Consider the following 14,012-nt stretch of genomic DNA (forward strand, 5'->3'; position numbering starts at 1 on the left):
CAGAAAAACCCTGTCTCGAAAAACCAAAAAAAAAAAAAGAAAAAAAAAAAGAATATAAAAGTAGAAAATGACTCTACTGATTGAATAACAGTAGAAAACAGAAGTAGATAAAGACACAAAATCTAAGAACAGTTTTCACATCCAGCAGTTTTTGAAGTCTTGGATGACTTAGAGATTAAATTGGCAGTGGAAGTCGCTGATCTAAAAATATTTAGTTTTGTGTTTTCATTTTAATAGTAACTATATAATGTAAAAAAATTTTTATTAGAAATAATTGTAAGTAGAATGTTACAGGATAAGATTTTAGCTTGTTAAATCTGTATTTCCCTATTTAGAGTATATAAATAAGTTAAATACATATTTTCCTTCTTTTTTTTCAGTACTAGGGATTGAACCAACACCTTATACTTGATCTGCCACTGAGCTAAATGCCCAGTCCTAGAGAGACTCAAGAGAGAGTCCGAATTATTACCTGTGAGAAATTGAGCCATATCTTAGTCAACTTTGTGGAACTCTTAAAAAATACATTGATTCCGTCTACTTTTCTCGTGCTGTTTTACTCCTAGACAGCTCGTGTACTCCCACCCCACTATCACCCCAGTGTGTAGTGAGGGTATAAGAGCTCAGATTGCCTTTCTGATTGAACTTTAGAGGAGGCTGCGTGGGAGCCTGGTGTAGGGAGCTGAAGCAGAGGTGGAAGAACTGAAAGGGAGCTCCTGAGCCCTTAGGGTTCAGGCTCCTTGTTCTTCGTTACCAGAAAGTTCTCTGGGGAATTCACCTAGTCCCAAGGCAGAAACAATTAATTGCTGCAGTTACAAAGAGCTAGTTCAAATAAACACACATGTAAGTAGACGCTAAGTCGTTGGCCATGGAAATCTGTGTGTGTAATAGGTCACGTTGGAACCAGGTCCTCAGAAGGACCCACTTGTACATCTGTGTGTTTGCTGCTCATCAGGCCAACTGCAACCTTTGGTAATTCCGTGCGCTCCCAGATGGCATCCTGACATGCAGCGTAAGCGTGGTAAAGTCAGGAAGCACGCCCTGCCACTGTGCCACGAGCTTGGAAAGGTCACCTAAAACTCCTTGGCTTTCTAGTATAATAAACGACACCTATTTTGAATGTCCGCTCAGGACATAATGAGGTATGTTGACATGCCTACCATACTATTGGCTTCATAGTGACTACTTAGAAACTTGTGGTGGTGGTGTTTCCCAGAAATGGATGGGGAGTTACATTTATAACTGATAATCTCTGATTGCTATCTGACTTTTTATCTGTCCATTCTTCCTAGGTGTTGAGAATAAGGAAAAGGCTCTTCATTAAGCCATATATGTGACTTCCGATATTTCACTAATACTTTACAATCAAGAGAACAGCATTACTAATTTGCCTATCACTTTAAAGTATTTGAAGGATTTGTGTGACACAATTATGACTTTTTAATTAGGCGCCCCACTACCTGCTCATGCCCACTACTTACTTTCTTTGACTCATCTCTCTTCTCTGCTGTGATCACCTTGTTCCTCCTGACATGGAAGGTATATAAACTTTTGCAGTGTGAATTTGTTGTAACTATGTGATGGCCAGAGACTGTTGACTGTGTCAGCGGTTTGGAGGAAGTCCTCCATGGAACCTAGCATTTGAACACACTTGCAGTAAAACAAAATGTGGTCAGGATGAACTGTGTTTCCTCCTCAGCAAAGATTTAGTTTTCTTGGGACAGGAAAAGCAATGCCAAGGGTTCCTTAACCTGTAGAAGTTCGAAAGCCACGACATTAATCAAGTATCCACTCGTCCTGGTTATTTAAGAAGAACCATTACAAAGTCGTTAATAATCATGATGTATTTTTATGTACACTCTGTACATATAAGAAACAATGAATGAGTGTTCTAAACATTCATTTTTTTAATATTTCATCACAGTAGTGACAGAGGATGGTACTGTAGTGGGGGTGAAAGCTTACACATCGTGAGATGGAGCCCTTCCATCTTATGAAGACTTAAGTCTGTGCCATGGGACACCCCCAGTTTGTGATTGGGGTCCTGTAACTGTCAGTGTATTTGTGGAGCTAATACTGTTACCCTTAATATTAAGCTTTGGGATGGGATTCTCCATGTTCAGTGCAGGATAGGGAAGAATTAACTTCTTTTGCTCATCCAGGCATGAGGCTGCTTTGGGAAAAATTCTCAATTGTCAAAAGATTTTTCTCTATTTTGATTTTGTTTCTTTCCACCTTTTTCTAAGCCCTTCCCTTAGCATCTTCATACCATGAGCTCCCTCGTCCCACCCAGTTCTCACTAATTATGCCGATTATCCTCCATGCAGCAGGTGGATGCTAGATTCGAGGAGAGTGACCTGCTGTAATGAGCTCCCATAACGTACTGTATTGGCAGCTGATAGAGTATGGGTGTTCTGACTGTGAACACCTTTCATTGTAGAAGACTATTTTAGAACAGTATTTTCTTTTCACTCTGTGTGTAAGTTAACTGTTCCCATGTATTTCCTTTTTGGTTTGGTTTTGGAGACACTGACTCACACTGCTGTAGCTCAGGTTGGCCTTAACTCTTGACAGTCCTTTGCCTCGTCCTCCTGAGTGCTGGAATTACAGAGGAAAGCCTCATGCTCAGGCAGCTCCAGTTAGAATTTTAGGCTTTGTAATCCAATGACATGAAAACCCACATGCAGGATAGAGGGAGCCAGTCTGTGGGTCTGTGGTAAAGCTGTCCTTTACCCTCAGCATGCTTGGCCAGCCACCTCCACCTGTTAGGTTTTCTCCTCGTTGTTGAGTTTGTAGGCTAACTAAATGTTCCTGTTTTTCTCATGGCTTCCATGACACTAAACATGTCCTCACTAATGTGACATAAGACATGGGATCAAAGATGAATGTACTTACTCATTTTTTTTTTTTTTGGCACTAGGCAGTGAACCTACTTGTCAGATAAGTGCTCAACCACCAAGTAATTCCCAGCCCTTGTTTGTTTGTTTGTTTTTGTTTTATCTTCTTGAGCATAGTATGTTGGCCAGGCTAACCCTGAACTTTTGATCCTCCTATTTCAGCTTTTCAAGTGCTGGTACTGAGTGCAGGTCTGGATATGAGTACATACATAGCACACACATGTACCCTGTGTGCCCCTGGGCCTGAATAGGAGCTTGTGGGTGAATACATTTACGCATATGCACCCTCAGAAAATGATAATTTCTCAGTTGAGAAATATCTGTAATTACAGAATCTTTTCTTTTTTTTTTTTTCCTTCGAGATAGGGTTTCTCTGTAGTTTTGGAGCCTGTCCTGGAATTAGCTATTGTAGCCCAGGCTGGCCTCTAACTCACACAGATCCGCCTACCTCTGCCTCCTGAGTGCTGGGATTAAAGGCCTGTGATACCACCGCCTGGCAGAATCTTGTTTGTTTTTTTTAATATTTATTTATTTATTTATTATGTATACAATATTCTGTCTGTGTGCATGTCTGCAGGCCAGAAGAGGGCACCATACCTCTTTGCAGATGGTTGTGAGCCACCATGTGGTTGCCGGGAATTGAACTCAAGACCTTTGGAAGAGCAGGCAATGCTCTTAAGCACTGAGCCATCTCTCCAGCCCAGAATCTTGTATTTTCTTTTCCACTTTGATTGCTTTTTCAGAGAATACTGTCTTTGGTGGTTGTATGCAAGGCTGATTAAGCAGCCTCTGCCGTTTGTCCAGCACATTCTGTAATGCCATGCTAACTTTTGTTGTGGTATCCCTAGATGACAAGGATCCCTGTATGTAACAGCTCATTTTGTTCATTCTGTCCACACTGCCCCACTTTCACATTTTAGACACTAAACGCCCTTCCCACAGTTGTCATTCTCTACAACCCTCCATTCATGAGTAGACCGGAATTCTGAACTAAACGTGCTGGGAGGTCATCTCTGGAAAGCAGCTCTGGAGGAATCTCTCATTGCAGTAGAGAATGCTGAGCATGACTGATGGAGGCCTTCTTAACCAGAGACAAATGAGGAAGTGCAGCCTCCAGGAAGATGTGCTAGCCTCAGCCAGCACATGGGTTTGATGCCTGGGCAGCCCACCTGAGCGCAGCCCACCTGAGCTCAGCCCACCTGAGCGCAGCCCACCTGAGCGCAGCCCACCTGAGCGCAGCCCACCTGAGCGCAGCCCACCTGAGCGCAGCCCACCTGAGCGCAGCCCACCTGAGCGCAGCCCACCTGAGCGCAGCCCACCTGAGCACAGCCCACCTGAGCACAGCCCACGTGGGGACTGTCGTGTTGCTCTCTCCAAGGGGAAGCGTACTCATTAGCTGTGAGAGAGTTTTTGTGTACATGAAACTGTCTGGTCTCCTTTTGATTGATTCTTTTATATTTTGTCCTATGTATTTTAACAGGAACAATAAAAAGGAATTGGGAGTATTTATGTAGCCGTAAGAAAGAAAAACTGAAGGACGGAGAAGACGAGAATGCCGATCCCACGTGTGAGGACAGTGAAGGAAAGTTCGACTTTTCAGTGATGTCTTACAATATCCTCTCCCAAGACTTACTGGAGGATAACTCGCACCTCTACAGACACTGCCGGCGTCCAGTGTTACACTGGAGCTTCCGGTTCCCCAATATCCTGAAAGAAATCAAACATTTTGATGCCGATGTAAGTGTGAAGCCGTGTCAGAGCTTCTGTTCCGAGGACAGTGGTCGATTGTGCATGCCTGGGCAGTCTTAGTGAGGGGAGCCCTTGTTAGCGGTCACTGATAGAATTAATCTTCTAGCTCTTTTTCCTTGATGTATGAGTGTTCTGTCTGCATGTCTGCCTGCAGGCCAGAAGAAGGCACCAGATCTCATTACAGATGCTTGTGAGCCACCATGTGGGTGCTGGGAATTGAACTCGGGACCTCTAGAAGAGCAGCCAGTACTCTTAACCGCTGAGCTGTCTCTCCAGCCCCTCACCTAGTTTTTATTATTATTATTATTATTATAAAATATAAGATTATTTTATTTTCCTGTCTTTGATTTTTATAATTCTGTCAAATTTTCTGTGTTGATCTTTTTTATTTATTTATTTATTATGTGTACAATATTCTGTCTGTGTGTCTACCTGCAGGCCAGTAGAGGGCATCAGATCTCATTTCAGATGGTTGTGAGCCACCATGTGGTTGCTGGGAATTGAACTCAGGACCCTTGGAAGAGCAGGCAATGCTCTTAACCACTGAGCTATCTTTCCAGCCCCCTGTGTTGATCTTTTCAAAATAATAATGCACTTTGTACAAATTTTTATGTCTTAAAAAATCTTTATCTATGTCTACTTATTGTAACGTTTGAAAGTGAAAACTATGAAACACTTCCCATATTACTTAAAACAGTACCATACTAAAATCTTTAATTTTCTTAAGTTGGACAAGGTAAGAGGTTTCATTATGACATTTACATATATGTATAAAATATACGTTGAAGAATTTACATTGTCATGGAATCCCATATAGTTCTTAAACAGAGTGAAGTTTGAAAATGAGTAAATGAATACATCTGAAGTACACATTTATGTTAGAGAAGTTTGACAGTAACACGGTAGTTTAAGGTAGCTGAGTTTAAGTTGTGACATTAAAAATGGTCCAAGAAAGCTTCTCTTAAAACTTTAGGGAGGATTGACACCCAGGTGGCATCTCGAGGCTGCACGCTTTTCAAGCAGAAGATGAACTCGAAGCTCCTGTGGTTGATGCTGACCTGGTGCTGCAGGGTTCTTGAGGATGCTGATGTTTCATTAACTGAGGCCATGTCAACATGCAACCACATGCACCTTTGAAACTGGTTTGGGTCCACTTCTCATTTTCCCATGCCTAAAAAGCTTTTCACTACGATCTCAGTCAACTTCAGAAGAAATTTTAATTGAATTTAACTTCATCAAAATAAGGCTTCACCTAACTTTTCATTAAAATGAAAGCTTCACCTAGCTTTTCAAAAGAGCTGAAAGTTTTAAGTATGGTCAACTTTGAGAATCAGATAAAGCATTTTCAGCAAAAATATTGGTCTTGAAATTTCAATAATTTGTGCAAAAATTCATCTACATGATAAAAAAATTTTCTAGTAGCCTAGGATGACCTTGAACTGGTTTTCCTGTCCACCTATCAAGTGCTAAGTGCAGCTAAAGAGGCAGGGTTATTTTGTTTTGTTTGGGCAGGAGGGTTGCTGGAATGAAACCAACCTTAGGAAAGGACCCACGGGCTGGAGAGATGGCTTAGTGGTTCAGAACACTGGCTCTTCTTCCAAAGGACCTGGTTTCAACTCCCAGCACCTACATGGCAACACACAGCCATCTGTATCTCCAGTTCTAGGGAATCTGACATCCTCTTCTGGCCTCTGTGGGCACCGCAGAAACATGGTGCACAGAAATTCAGGCAAAGCATTTATAGCTAAAGTAAAAACAAAATCTCAACAACAACAAAAAATTTTTTTTAAAGAAAGTATGTCAGCCAGATATGGTATCATATGTCTGTAACCTAGCACGTGGCTGAGACAGAAGGACCACTCTGAGTTCAAGGCTGCTCTGGGTTAGATAGTGACAGCCAAGAGCTTAGTCATGATGAACATGGAGAGTCAGGGAAAATAGCCTCACATATATACAATACAAACAGTTCTTTCAGGAAATAGACCATTTTGAATGATAAGAAATGCTATCCCATATGAGTGTAGGCCATGGTTTTGAGATAATTAGATGTTTAGAAACATATTTCTTGTGATGTAGAGTATTTGAGAGCAATGCTTTTTTTTTCTTTCTTTTTTCCCCTGTTTTTTTAAGGCAGGGTTTCTATTCCTGGAACTAGTGCTTGTAGACCAGCCTGGCCTCCAAGTCGTAGAGGCCTGCCTCTGCCTCCTGAATTTTGGGATTAAAGGCGTGCGCCCAGCAATAATTCTTTTTCAAAAAATTAAATAAAAAAATCGGGGCAGTGGTGTCATATATCTTTTATTCAAAGCATTTGGGTGGCAGAGGCAAGCAGATATCATAGTTCAAGGCCAGCCTGGTCTACAGAGTGAGTTCCAGGACAGCCCGGGCTACACAAACCTTTTCTTGAAAAAACAAACAAACAAAATTAAAATAAGGAAGAACGTTAATTTATCCTAAAAATAAGAAAAGGTATATATGTCACTTTGATTTCTACGCTGTCAGATTTAAATAGAATTTATATTTGCATCTGTGTGTTTTAATTTAAACCACTGTTTTCTTAAAGGTGCTTTGTCTGCAGGAAGTTCAAGAAGATCACTATGGAACAGAAATCAGGCCAAGTCTGGAATCACTGGGTACAATGAAACCTTTATTTACTTTTCCAGTCTTATTCTTTCAGAGTTTCATATTATTAAAATGTAATTTTAAACAGAAGATGCTATATTTGGGTATAGCTTTTATTCATTCATATGTTTATTTATGTGTATCTGTCTTTCGAGACAGGGTTTCTCTATGTAACAGCTCTTGCTATCCAGGAACTCACTTTGTAGACCAGGCTGACCTCCAACTCTGAGATCCACCTACCTCTGCCTCCTGAATGCTCGCATTAAAGGTGTGTGCCTCCACTGACCAGCCTTTTTTCTTTTTAACTTTTTAAGATTTATTTATTTTTATGTATGTAAGTTTTGCCTACATTCTTGATCCATGGAGATTAGAAAGGGGTGTCATGTCCTAGAACTGGAGTTGCAGGTGGTTGTAAGCTATCATATGGATACGGTAACCCAAACCTGGGACCTCTGGAAAAGCAGTAAGGGCTCTTAACCACTGAGCCATCTCCCTAGCTCTATGGATAACTTTTAAATTTATTATTTTATGTATGTGAATATTTTGCCTGCATGTATGTCTGTGTACCATGTGTGAGACCCAAGCCTGTGGAGACCAGAAAAGGGCATTGGGTCCGATGGAATTACAAGCAGTTGTGAGCCACCATGTGGGTTCTAGAGCTAAACACAGGTTCTCTTTAAGAACAGCCAGTGTTCTTAACTGTTGAGCCATCTCCAGTCCCTTTGGGATAACTTAGTTTTGAAAATGTGATAGCTATTCCCAAATGTCAAGCAAATATTGCAGCATTTCTGCTGGAAATTTCACATTGATCTGATCTTAAAAGGGAAATGTTCCCAGGAGGGCACTGTCAGGGACCAGGCCTCCTACTTCACCAATAGAAGACTTTACTATGGCCTAGCAGATAAAAGATAAAGCCTTGTCTCGTGAAGAAGCATCTAGAATTTGATTTATAGATAAGAAATATGAAAAATGTGCCCACGTGGCATTCATTTAGCAGGCACTTTCTGAGTGCCTGCTATACTTCAGGCTGTTTTAGCAAGTGGACACAAGGCTGGTCTCAGCAGCCGGCCTCCTCCTTAGTGGGATGTGTGTAAGTGAACAGCAAACAAGGAATGCAGAATGACTGGACAATGTGAAGTCTGAACCAAGATTTGGAGTGGGTGAGAGTCAAGCTGTACCTAGAGCATCCTAGCCAGCAGAGCTAGCACAGGAAAGGCTCCGATGTTGACATGGATTCGGGCAATATGGTCCACAGAGAGTGGATGGGGAAAAGGGACAAAAGGATCAGAATAAATTACTGTAAGGCTTTACTGTACTTGTTATGACTGAGTTGGAGGGTTGCGTCTGCTAATAAAGAAACCTAGGCATGCTGGTTTTGAGACAAGGCCTTGCTATATGACTCAGGGTGGTTCAGACTCATAATTCACCTGCCTGCTTCCAAATGCTTTTATTACAAGTGTGGGAGCCTGCTCCCTGCTTGGAGTTAGACATAAGGTGTGGTGTAATTCCAGCACTAAGGATGCTGAGACATTAAGATGAGGAGTTCAAGGCCATTTGGAGCTATATGGTAAATTCCAGGATAGCCTGAGATCCATAGTGGGTCCCTGTCTCTGCAGACCCGTGGGCTGAGAACTTAGATCCACGGTAGAGTGCCTGCCTAGCATGTGTGGGGCCCTGAGTTTATCCCCAACACCTCTACCACCACCAAAAGAGAAAGAAGACAAGAAATAAGATATTACAGAATTTATTTTCTTAAGTGGTGCAGTTAAAACAGTCTTAAGCTAGCTGGGCCCATGGTCTCTCCTGACATCCCTGGCTCTATACCTAAACTTTGTTTTTTGTTTGTTTTTTTATTTAATTTTTTAATTTTATTTTTTAATATTTGTTTATTTATTATATATTATTATTAATATTGTATAATATTATACAATATTCTTTCTGCATGTATGCCTGAAGGCCTGAAGAGGGCACCAGATCTTATTACAGATGGTTGTGAGCCATCATGTGGTTGCTGGGAATTGAACTCAGGACCTTTGGAAGAGCAGGCAATGCTCTTAACTACTGAGCCATCTCTCCAGGCCCTGTTTTTTGTTTGTTTGTTTTGTTGTTATTTTTTGAGACAGGGTTTATGGGTGTCACTTTGAAGCCTGTCCTAGCACTTGCTCTGTAGACCAGGCTGACCTTGAACTCACAGAGATCCACCTGCCTCTGCCTCCGAAGTGCTGGGATTAAAGGCATGTGCCACTACTGCTTGGCTCCTAAACTTTGGTTTTAATGTGTACTAGTATCCTGTCTTATAGAATATGCTTTGTCAAACATTGCTTTAAAATATTAAGAGGAATGTGTTTTGATATACAGTCTCTCTTTTCTAAATTCATTCCTTCTAGGTTATCACTGTGAATATAAGATGAAGACAGGAAGGAAACCTGATGGCTGTGCCATTTGCTTCAAACATGCCAAATTTTCACTCGTATCCGTGAATCCAGTGGAATTCTGCCGTCGTGACATTCCTCTGTTGGACAGAGACAACATTGGATTAGTGTTACTCCTGCAGCCCAAGCTGCCACGTGCTGCCTCTCCCTCCATCTGTGTAGCTAACACTCATCTGCTGTATAACCCACGGCGAGGTGATATTAAGCTGACTCAATTGGCAATGCTGCTCGCAGAGATTTCCAGTGTGGCCCATCGGAAAGACGGCAGCTTCTGTCCCATCATCATGTGTGGTGACTTTAACTCTGTTCCTGGTTCTCCACTCTATAGTTTCATAAAGGAAGGAAAATTGAATTATGAAGGACTTGCAATTGGAAAGGCAAGTGCTTGCTTCATCTGGTAGGAAGTAGGCTTCTGCCCATCAGAATGAGGGGAAGGGTCATTGTTGGAGTAAGGATGGTCATTGTGTGGCTGTGTGAAAACCACGGGGCAATCCAGTAGATGACTCTGCTAAGATAGTATGGTTTCCTACAGTTACGAACATGTGGCTCTGTTCACTTGGTTTGGTTTTGTCTTTCCACTTCTGGAAGCATTTTGTTTGAAGGAATTAGCTGGTAGACAGACGTGTTACAGACAAAGATAACTTGAAAACCCCTTTCACGGGGATAAGAGTTCTGCTTGCTGGACATGAGCAATATAGTTATTCAGTAGTCATTGTGTGAGCTTTCCTTTACATACGAATGCCTTTTCTTACATAATGTGGAAATATATATATATATTTTTTTTGGTTTTTCGAGACAGGGTTTCTCTGTGGCTTTGGAGCCTGTCCTGGAACTAGCTCTGTAGACCAGGCTGGTCTCGAACTCACAGAGATCCGCCTGCCTCTGCCTCCCGAGTGCTGGGATTAAAGGCGTGCGCCACCACTGCCCGGCCTGGAAATATATTTTTATTCAACTTTGAGTTATTTTTATTTGGTGTTGGATGATATTTCCATGCTTCATTCTGCTTGTTTTAGATCATTTGGTTTTCAGTATTTTAACCAAAGTAAATCTTCCACCAGCAGAATTTTCAAGGATAGTTTTAAATTTGGTTTGATCATAGCATTTGACACAATAGAAACTATATTACAGGGCTGGAGAGATGGCTCAGTGGTTAAGAGCATTGCCTGCTCTTCCAAAGGACCCGAGTTCGATTCCCAGCAACCACATGGTGGCTCACAACCATCTGTAAAGAGGTCTGGCGCCCTCTTCTGGCCTTCAGGCATACACACTGACAGAAAATTGTATACATAATAAATAAATAAATATTAAAAAATAAAATAAAAAATAAAAAAAAAGAAACTATATTACAGGTAGCAGAAAGGGTAAGGGAGTGTTATGGGAACGCTGTAGATAGGTACATGTTCAAATGAGGAGCACATGCAGGTGAGAAGCCTGTCATTTCCATGTAAATGACGGGTGCTCTGAACTGTATTTGGATGGCGTTTGTAATCACAGGTCATCATTTATATAAAATGAAGGATATGCTTATCATTTCTGATTACTTTTATTAAGATATAAAGCTTTAACACATTAATTAGTTAAAGTCTATTCATGTAAGATGCCTACTGAAATTCTGTGCAGGTATCTGGCCAGGAACAGTCATCTCGGGGACAGAGAATCTTATCTATTCCAATTTGGCCCCCAGACCTAGGCATCTCCCAGAGCTGTGTGTATGAGACACAGCAGGTTCCCAGAGCAGGAAAGACAGGTGAGTGTTTACAGTACATTCGGGCCGGCTTCTGGGTGACCATCTTGCCTGTGAAGATAGAGGCTCAAATTTCAAAGTTTCAGAATCTTAGGCATGAATGCTCATATATATAAATATAAATAGCTATTTGCTTGTCTTTTGATTAATGCACTACAGATTTCCTTTTTAAGAGTTAAATTCCAGTGTTATTTGTTCATGAATAACTTGTGTGTTGCCTTAGAATTGTCTTCATTTCCAACCCCCACCCCACCCCCGATTCTGTAGACCATGGGATCAAACGTGGAACCAGACATTTAAACTAGACATACCGTGAATCTGGATCTAGAGAAGGCAGTGATAGGACAAACTAGAACAAACCAGTGTGCACACTTGATTGACATGCTTCCCCCTGCTCTTTCAGACAGCGGTCTGAAGGAGGCCCCGCTGGAGAAGGCAGAGGTTGGAGTGTCAGCTGAAAAGTGAGTCACGCAAAAAAATTACCTCAGGAAACACTTGGGTACAAAATGAAGTTGATGGTGTTCCGTGCTGCAAAGGCTTCTGTGTTTAAGACAGATACTCATGAATTCCAATCTGACTGCTGTTCTAACTAAGAACCAGGCATCCCAGTTCCATTTCCTCCATGGGTTGTGAGGATTCAGGGAGCCAAAGCTTGGAAAGTAGATCTCATGCTTGGCATGCTTGGGCAGTGTCTGGACACAGGGCATGGGCTGGCCCAGGACCTCTGAAGTTTCCAGTAAAGTGTCTTCCTGATTTCAGTGGGTCATTAGTCTTACTAACTAGATCTCAGTTCACAGACAAAACGACCCAAACAGCATGCTGTAGAGGTCATTGTCATTTTCTCTTGGACTGGTGGAAAACATCAGAAGAGAGAAGAAACCTGTATCATTTTAAAAAGAGCCATGAATGTTTGGGCTGATTGAGAAGTGGGTCTATGTTAATATATCAAGACAGACTTACATCTTGTCTCTCTAAGATTCTTAAGATGTTTATCTTAGATTGTAACCAAGATATTTTCAGCATTTAAATGTAGGGACCACATTAGCATATCTCCAGTTTATTCTCATTCTTTTCACTTTCACTTTGTGTGTGTTGTTAGAGGGGAAACATGTCTTTTTTTAGGTATTTATTTTTTATTTTATATACATAGGTATATGTTTTGCCTGCATGTATGTCTATATGCAAGAATCAGATCCCCAGGAACAGGAGTTACAGACAGCTGTGAACTGCCCTTTGGGTCCTCTGGGATTTGAACCCAGGTCCTCTGGAAGAGCAGCCAGTGTTCTTAATCGCTGAGCTATCTCTCCAGCCCTGAGAAAGGTATAAAGCAAGTTCCTCTCAAGCCTGGGCTATAATGTAGCCTTGTCTGAAAAACAGAATAAAAAGACTAAACAGTAATAAAAAGTATCCAGGTTTAGTCCAGGAATGGAGTAGAAAGGTAATTTAGGTGAGAATTTTTCCTATGAAAATTCTGATGGATACTGAGCCCTTCTCTCTTCTCTTTAGAGTGTCTTCACATCTCCAGCACCACTTCAGCTTGTCATCTGTTTACTCTCACTACCTTCCTGACACCGGACTTCCAGAGGTGACCACCTGCCATTCCCAGAGCGCCATAACTGTTGACTATATTTTTTACTCTGCAGAAAAGGAGGACGCTGCTCGGGGTCCAGGTGAGGAATAGTGGAGCCCCAACTCCTAGAATGCAGTCGGGGAGAATCTTAGTTCTCCTTGGCACAGAGGTGAAGATCTGGATGTAGAGGGAGATGGGAAAACCACTGATGCAGCGGTACATGTCCTGACCACCTACAGAGCACAAGGCAATAAAGCACCCCACGGCAGATTCTTACAGAGTGCATCCTCAGGGGGTCCTTCAGTGCCAGTCAGAGTCAGTTCTAAATCCAAGCCATCTGCTCTTCACAATAAATCCTGCCTTCCTGTGGCAGCACTGAGTCAATGGTCATTAGGTTAGAAAGTCATGCTGCCTTCCCTGCAGGGCCAGGCTGTGCTGGTCACTGTTTTCAGTCCATGTCCAGTGCAGCTCAGCAGGAAGTCAGGCTGAATACACCAACTGAGGGACTTAAAACAGAGCAGACATGAAGATGATTGGAAATCTGAAAACACTCAGGGAAACATCTGGAGTCCTAGACAAGGCAGACTCCCCACCCCCTTTTCTGATGCTGCTTCTCCCTGGTTAGTTCCTCCTGGGCATTCCTTCTCAGTGACCTCAGTTCTGACTGAACCAACTACCCAGTGTTGCTGCTCTCAGTTCACAGTACGGTCTGGAAGCCGCCATGCCTACAGAGCTCACTAGGTGGCAGGAGAGGGCCACGATCAGCAGCAGGTTATTTTCCACTTGCGGGGAGAATGAGTGGGCTCAAAGCAAGTCACTTTATCCTGCAGTCACCTTGGCAGCTTGGCTCTAGGCAGTTTGAGTGGTTTGGTGGATCATTCTTAAGTGGTTCTCAATATCAAATGCCTTTGTTTTTCAAGACACAGTTTCTCTGTATAGCCCTGGCTCTCCTAGAACTCTCTGTAGACCAGGCTGGCGTGAACTCCTGCCTGCCTCTGCCC

General features: G+C 42.1%; 1 protein-coding gene across 1 annotated transcript in view; it reads left to right on the forward strand.

The window, feature by feature from the left end:
* Angel2 (angel homolog 2) overlaps window positions 1–14,012 on the forward strand; it is a 21,986-nt gene that overhangs the window by 4,455 nt on the left and 3,519 nt on the right. The window contains exons 3-8 of the mRNA XM_005348865.3: window positions 4,378–4,634; window positions 7,207–7,276; window positions 9,653–10,074; window positions 11,318–11,444; window positions 11,845–11,902; window positions 12,948–13,111. Coding sequence (XP_005348922.1) covers window positions 4,378–4,634; window positions 7,207–7,276; window positions 9,653–10,074; window positions 11,318–11,444; window positions 11,845–11,902; window positions 12,948–13,111 — 1,098 coding nt within the window. The remainder of the gene's footprint in view (window positions 1–4,377; window positions 4,635–7,206; window positions 7,277–9,652; window positions 10,075–11,317; window positions 11,445–11,844; window positions 11,903–12,947; window positions 13,112–14,012) is intronic.

This window comes from Microtus ochrogaster, chromosome 6 (genome assembly GCF_000317375.1).
Source record: "Microtus ochrogaster isolate Prairie Vole_2 chromosome 6, MicOch1.0, whole genome shotgun sequence".
In the NCBI taxonomy this organism is placed as follows: Eukaryota; Metazoa; Chordata; class Mammalia; order Rodentia; family Cricetidae; genus Microtus; species Microtus ochrogaster.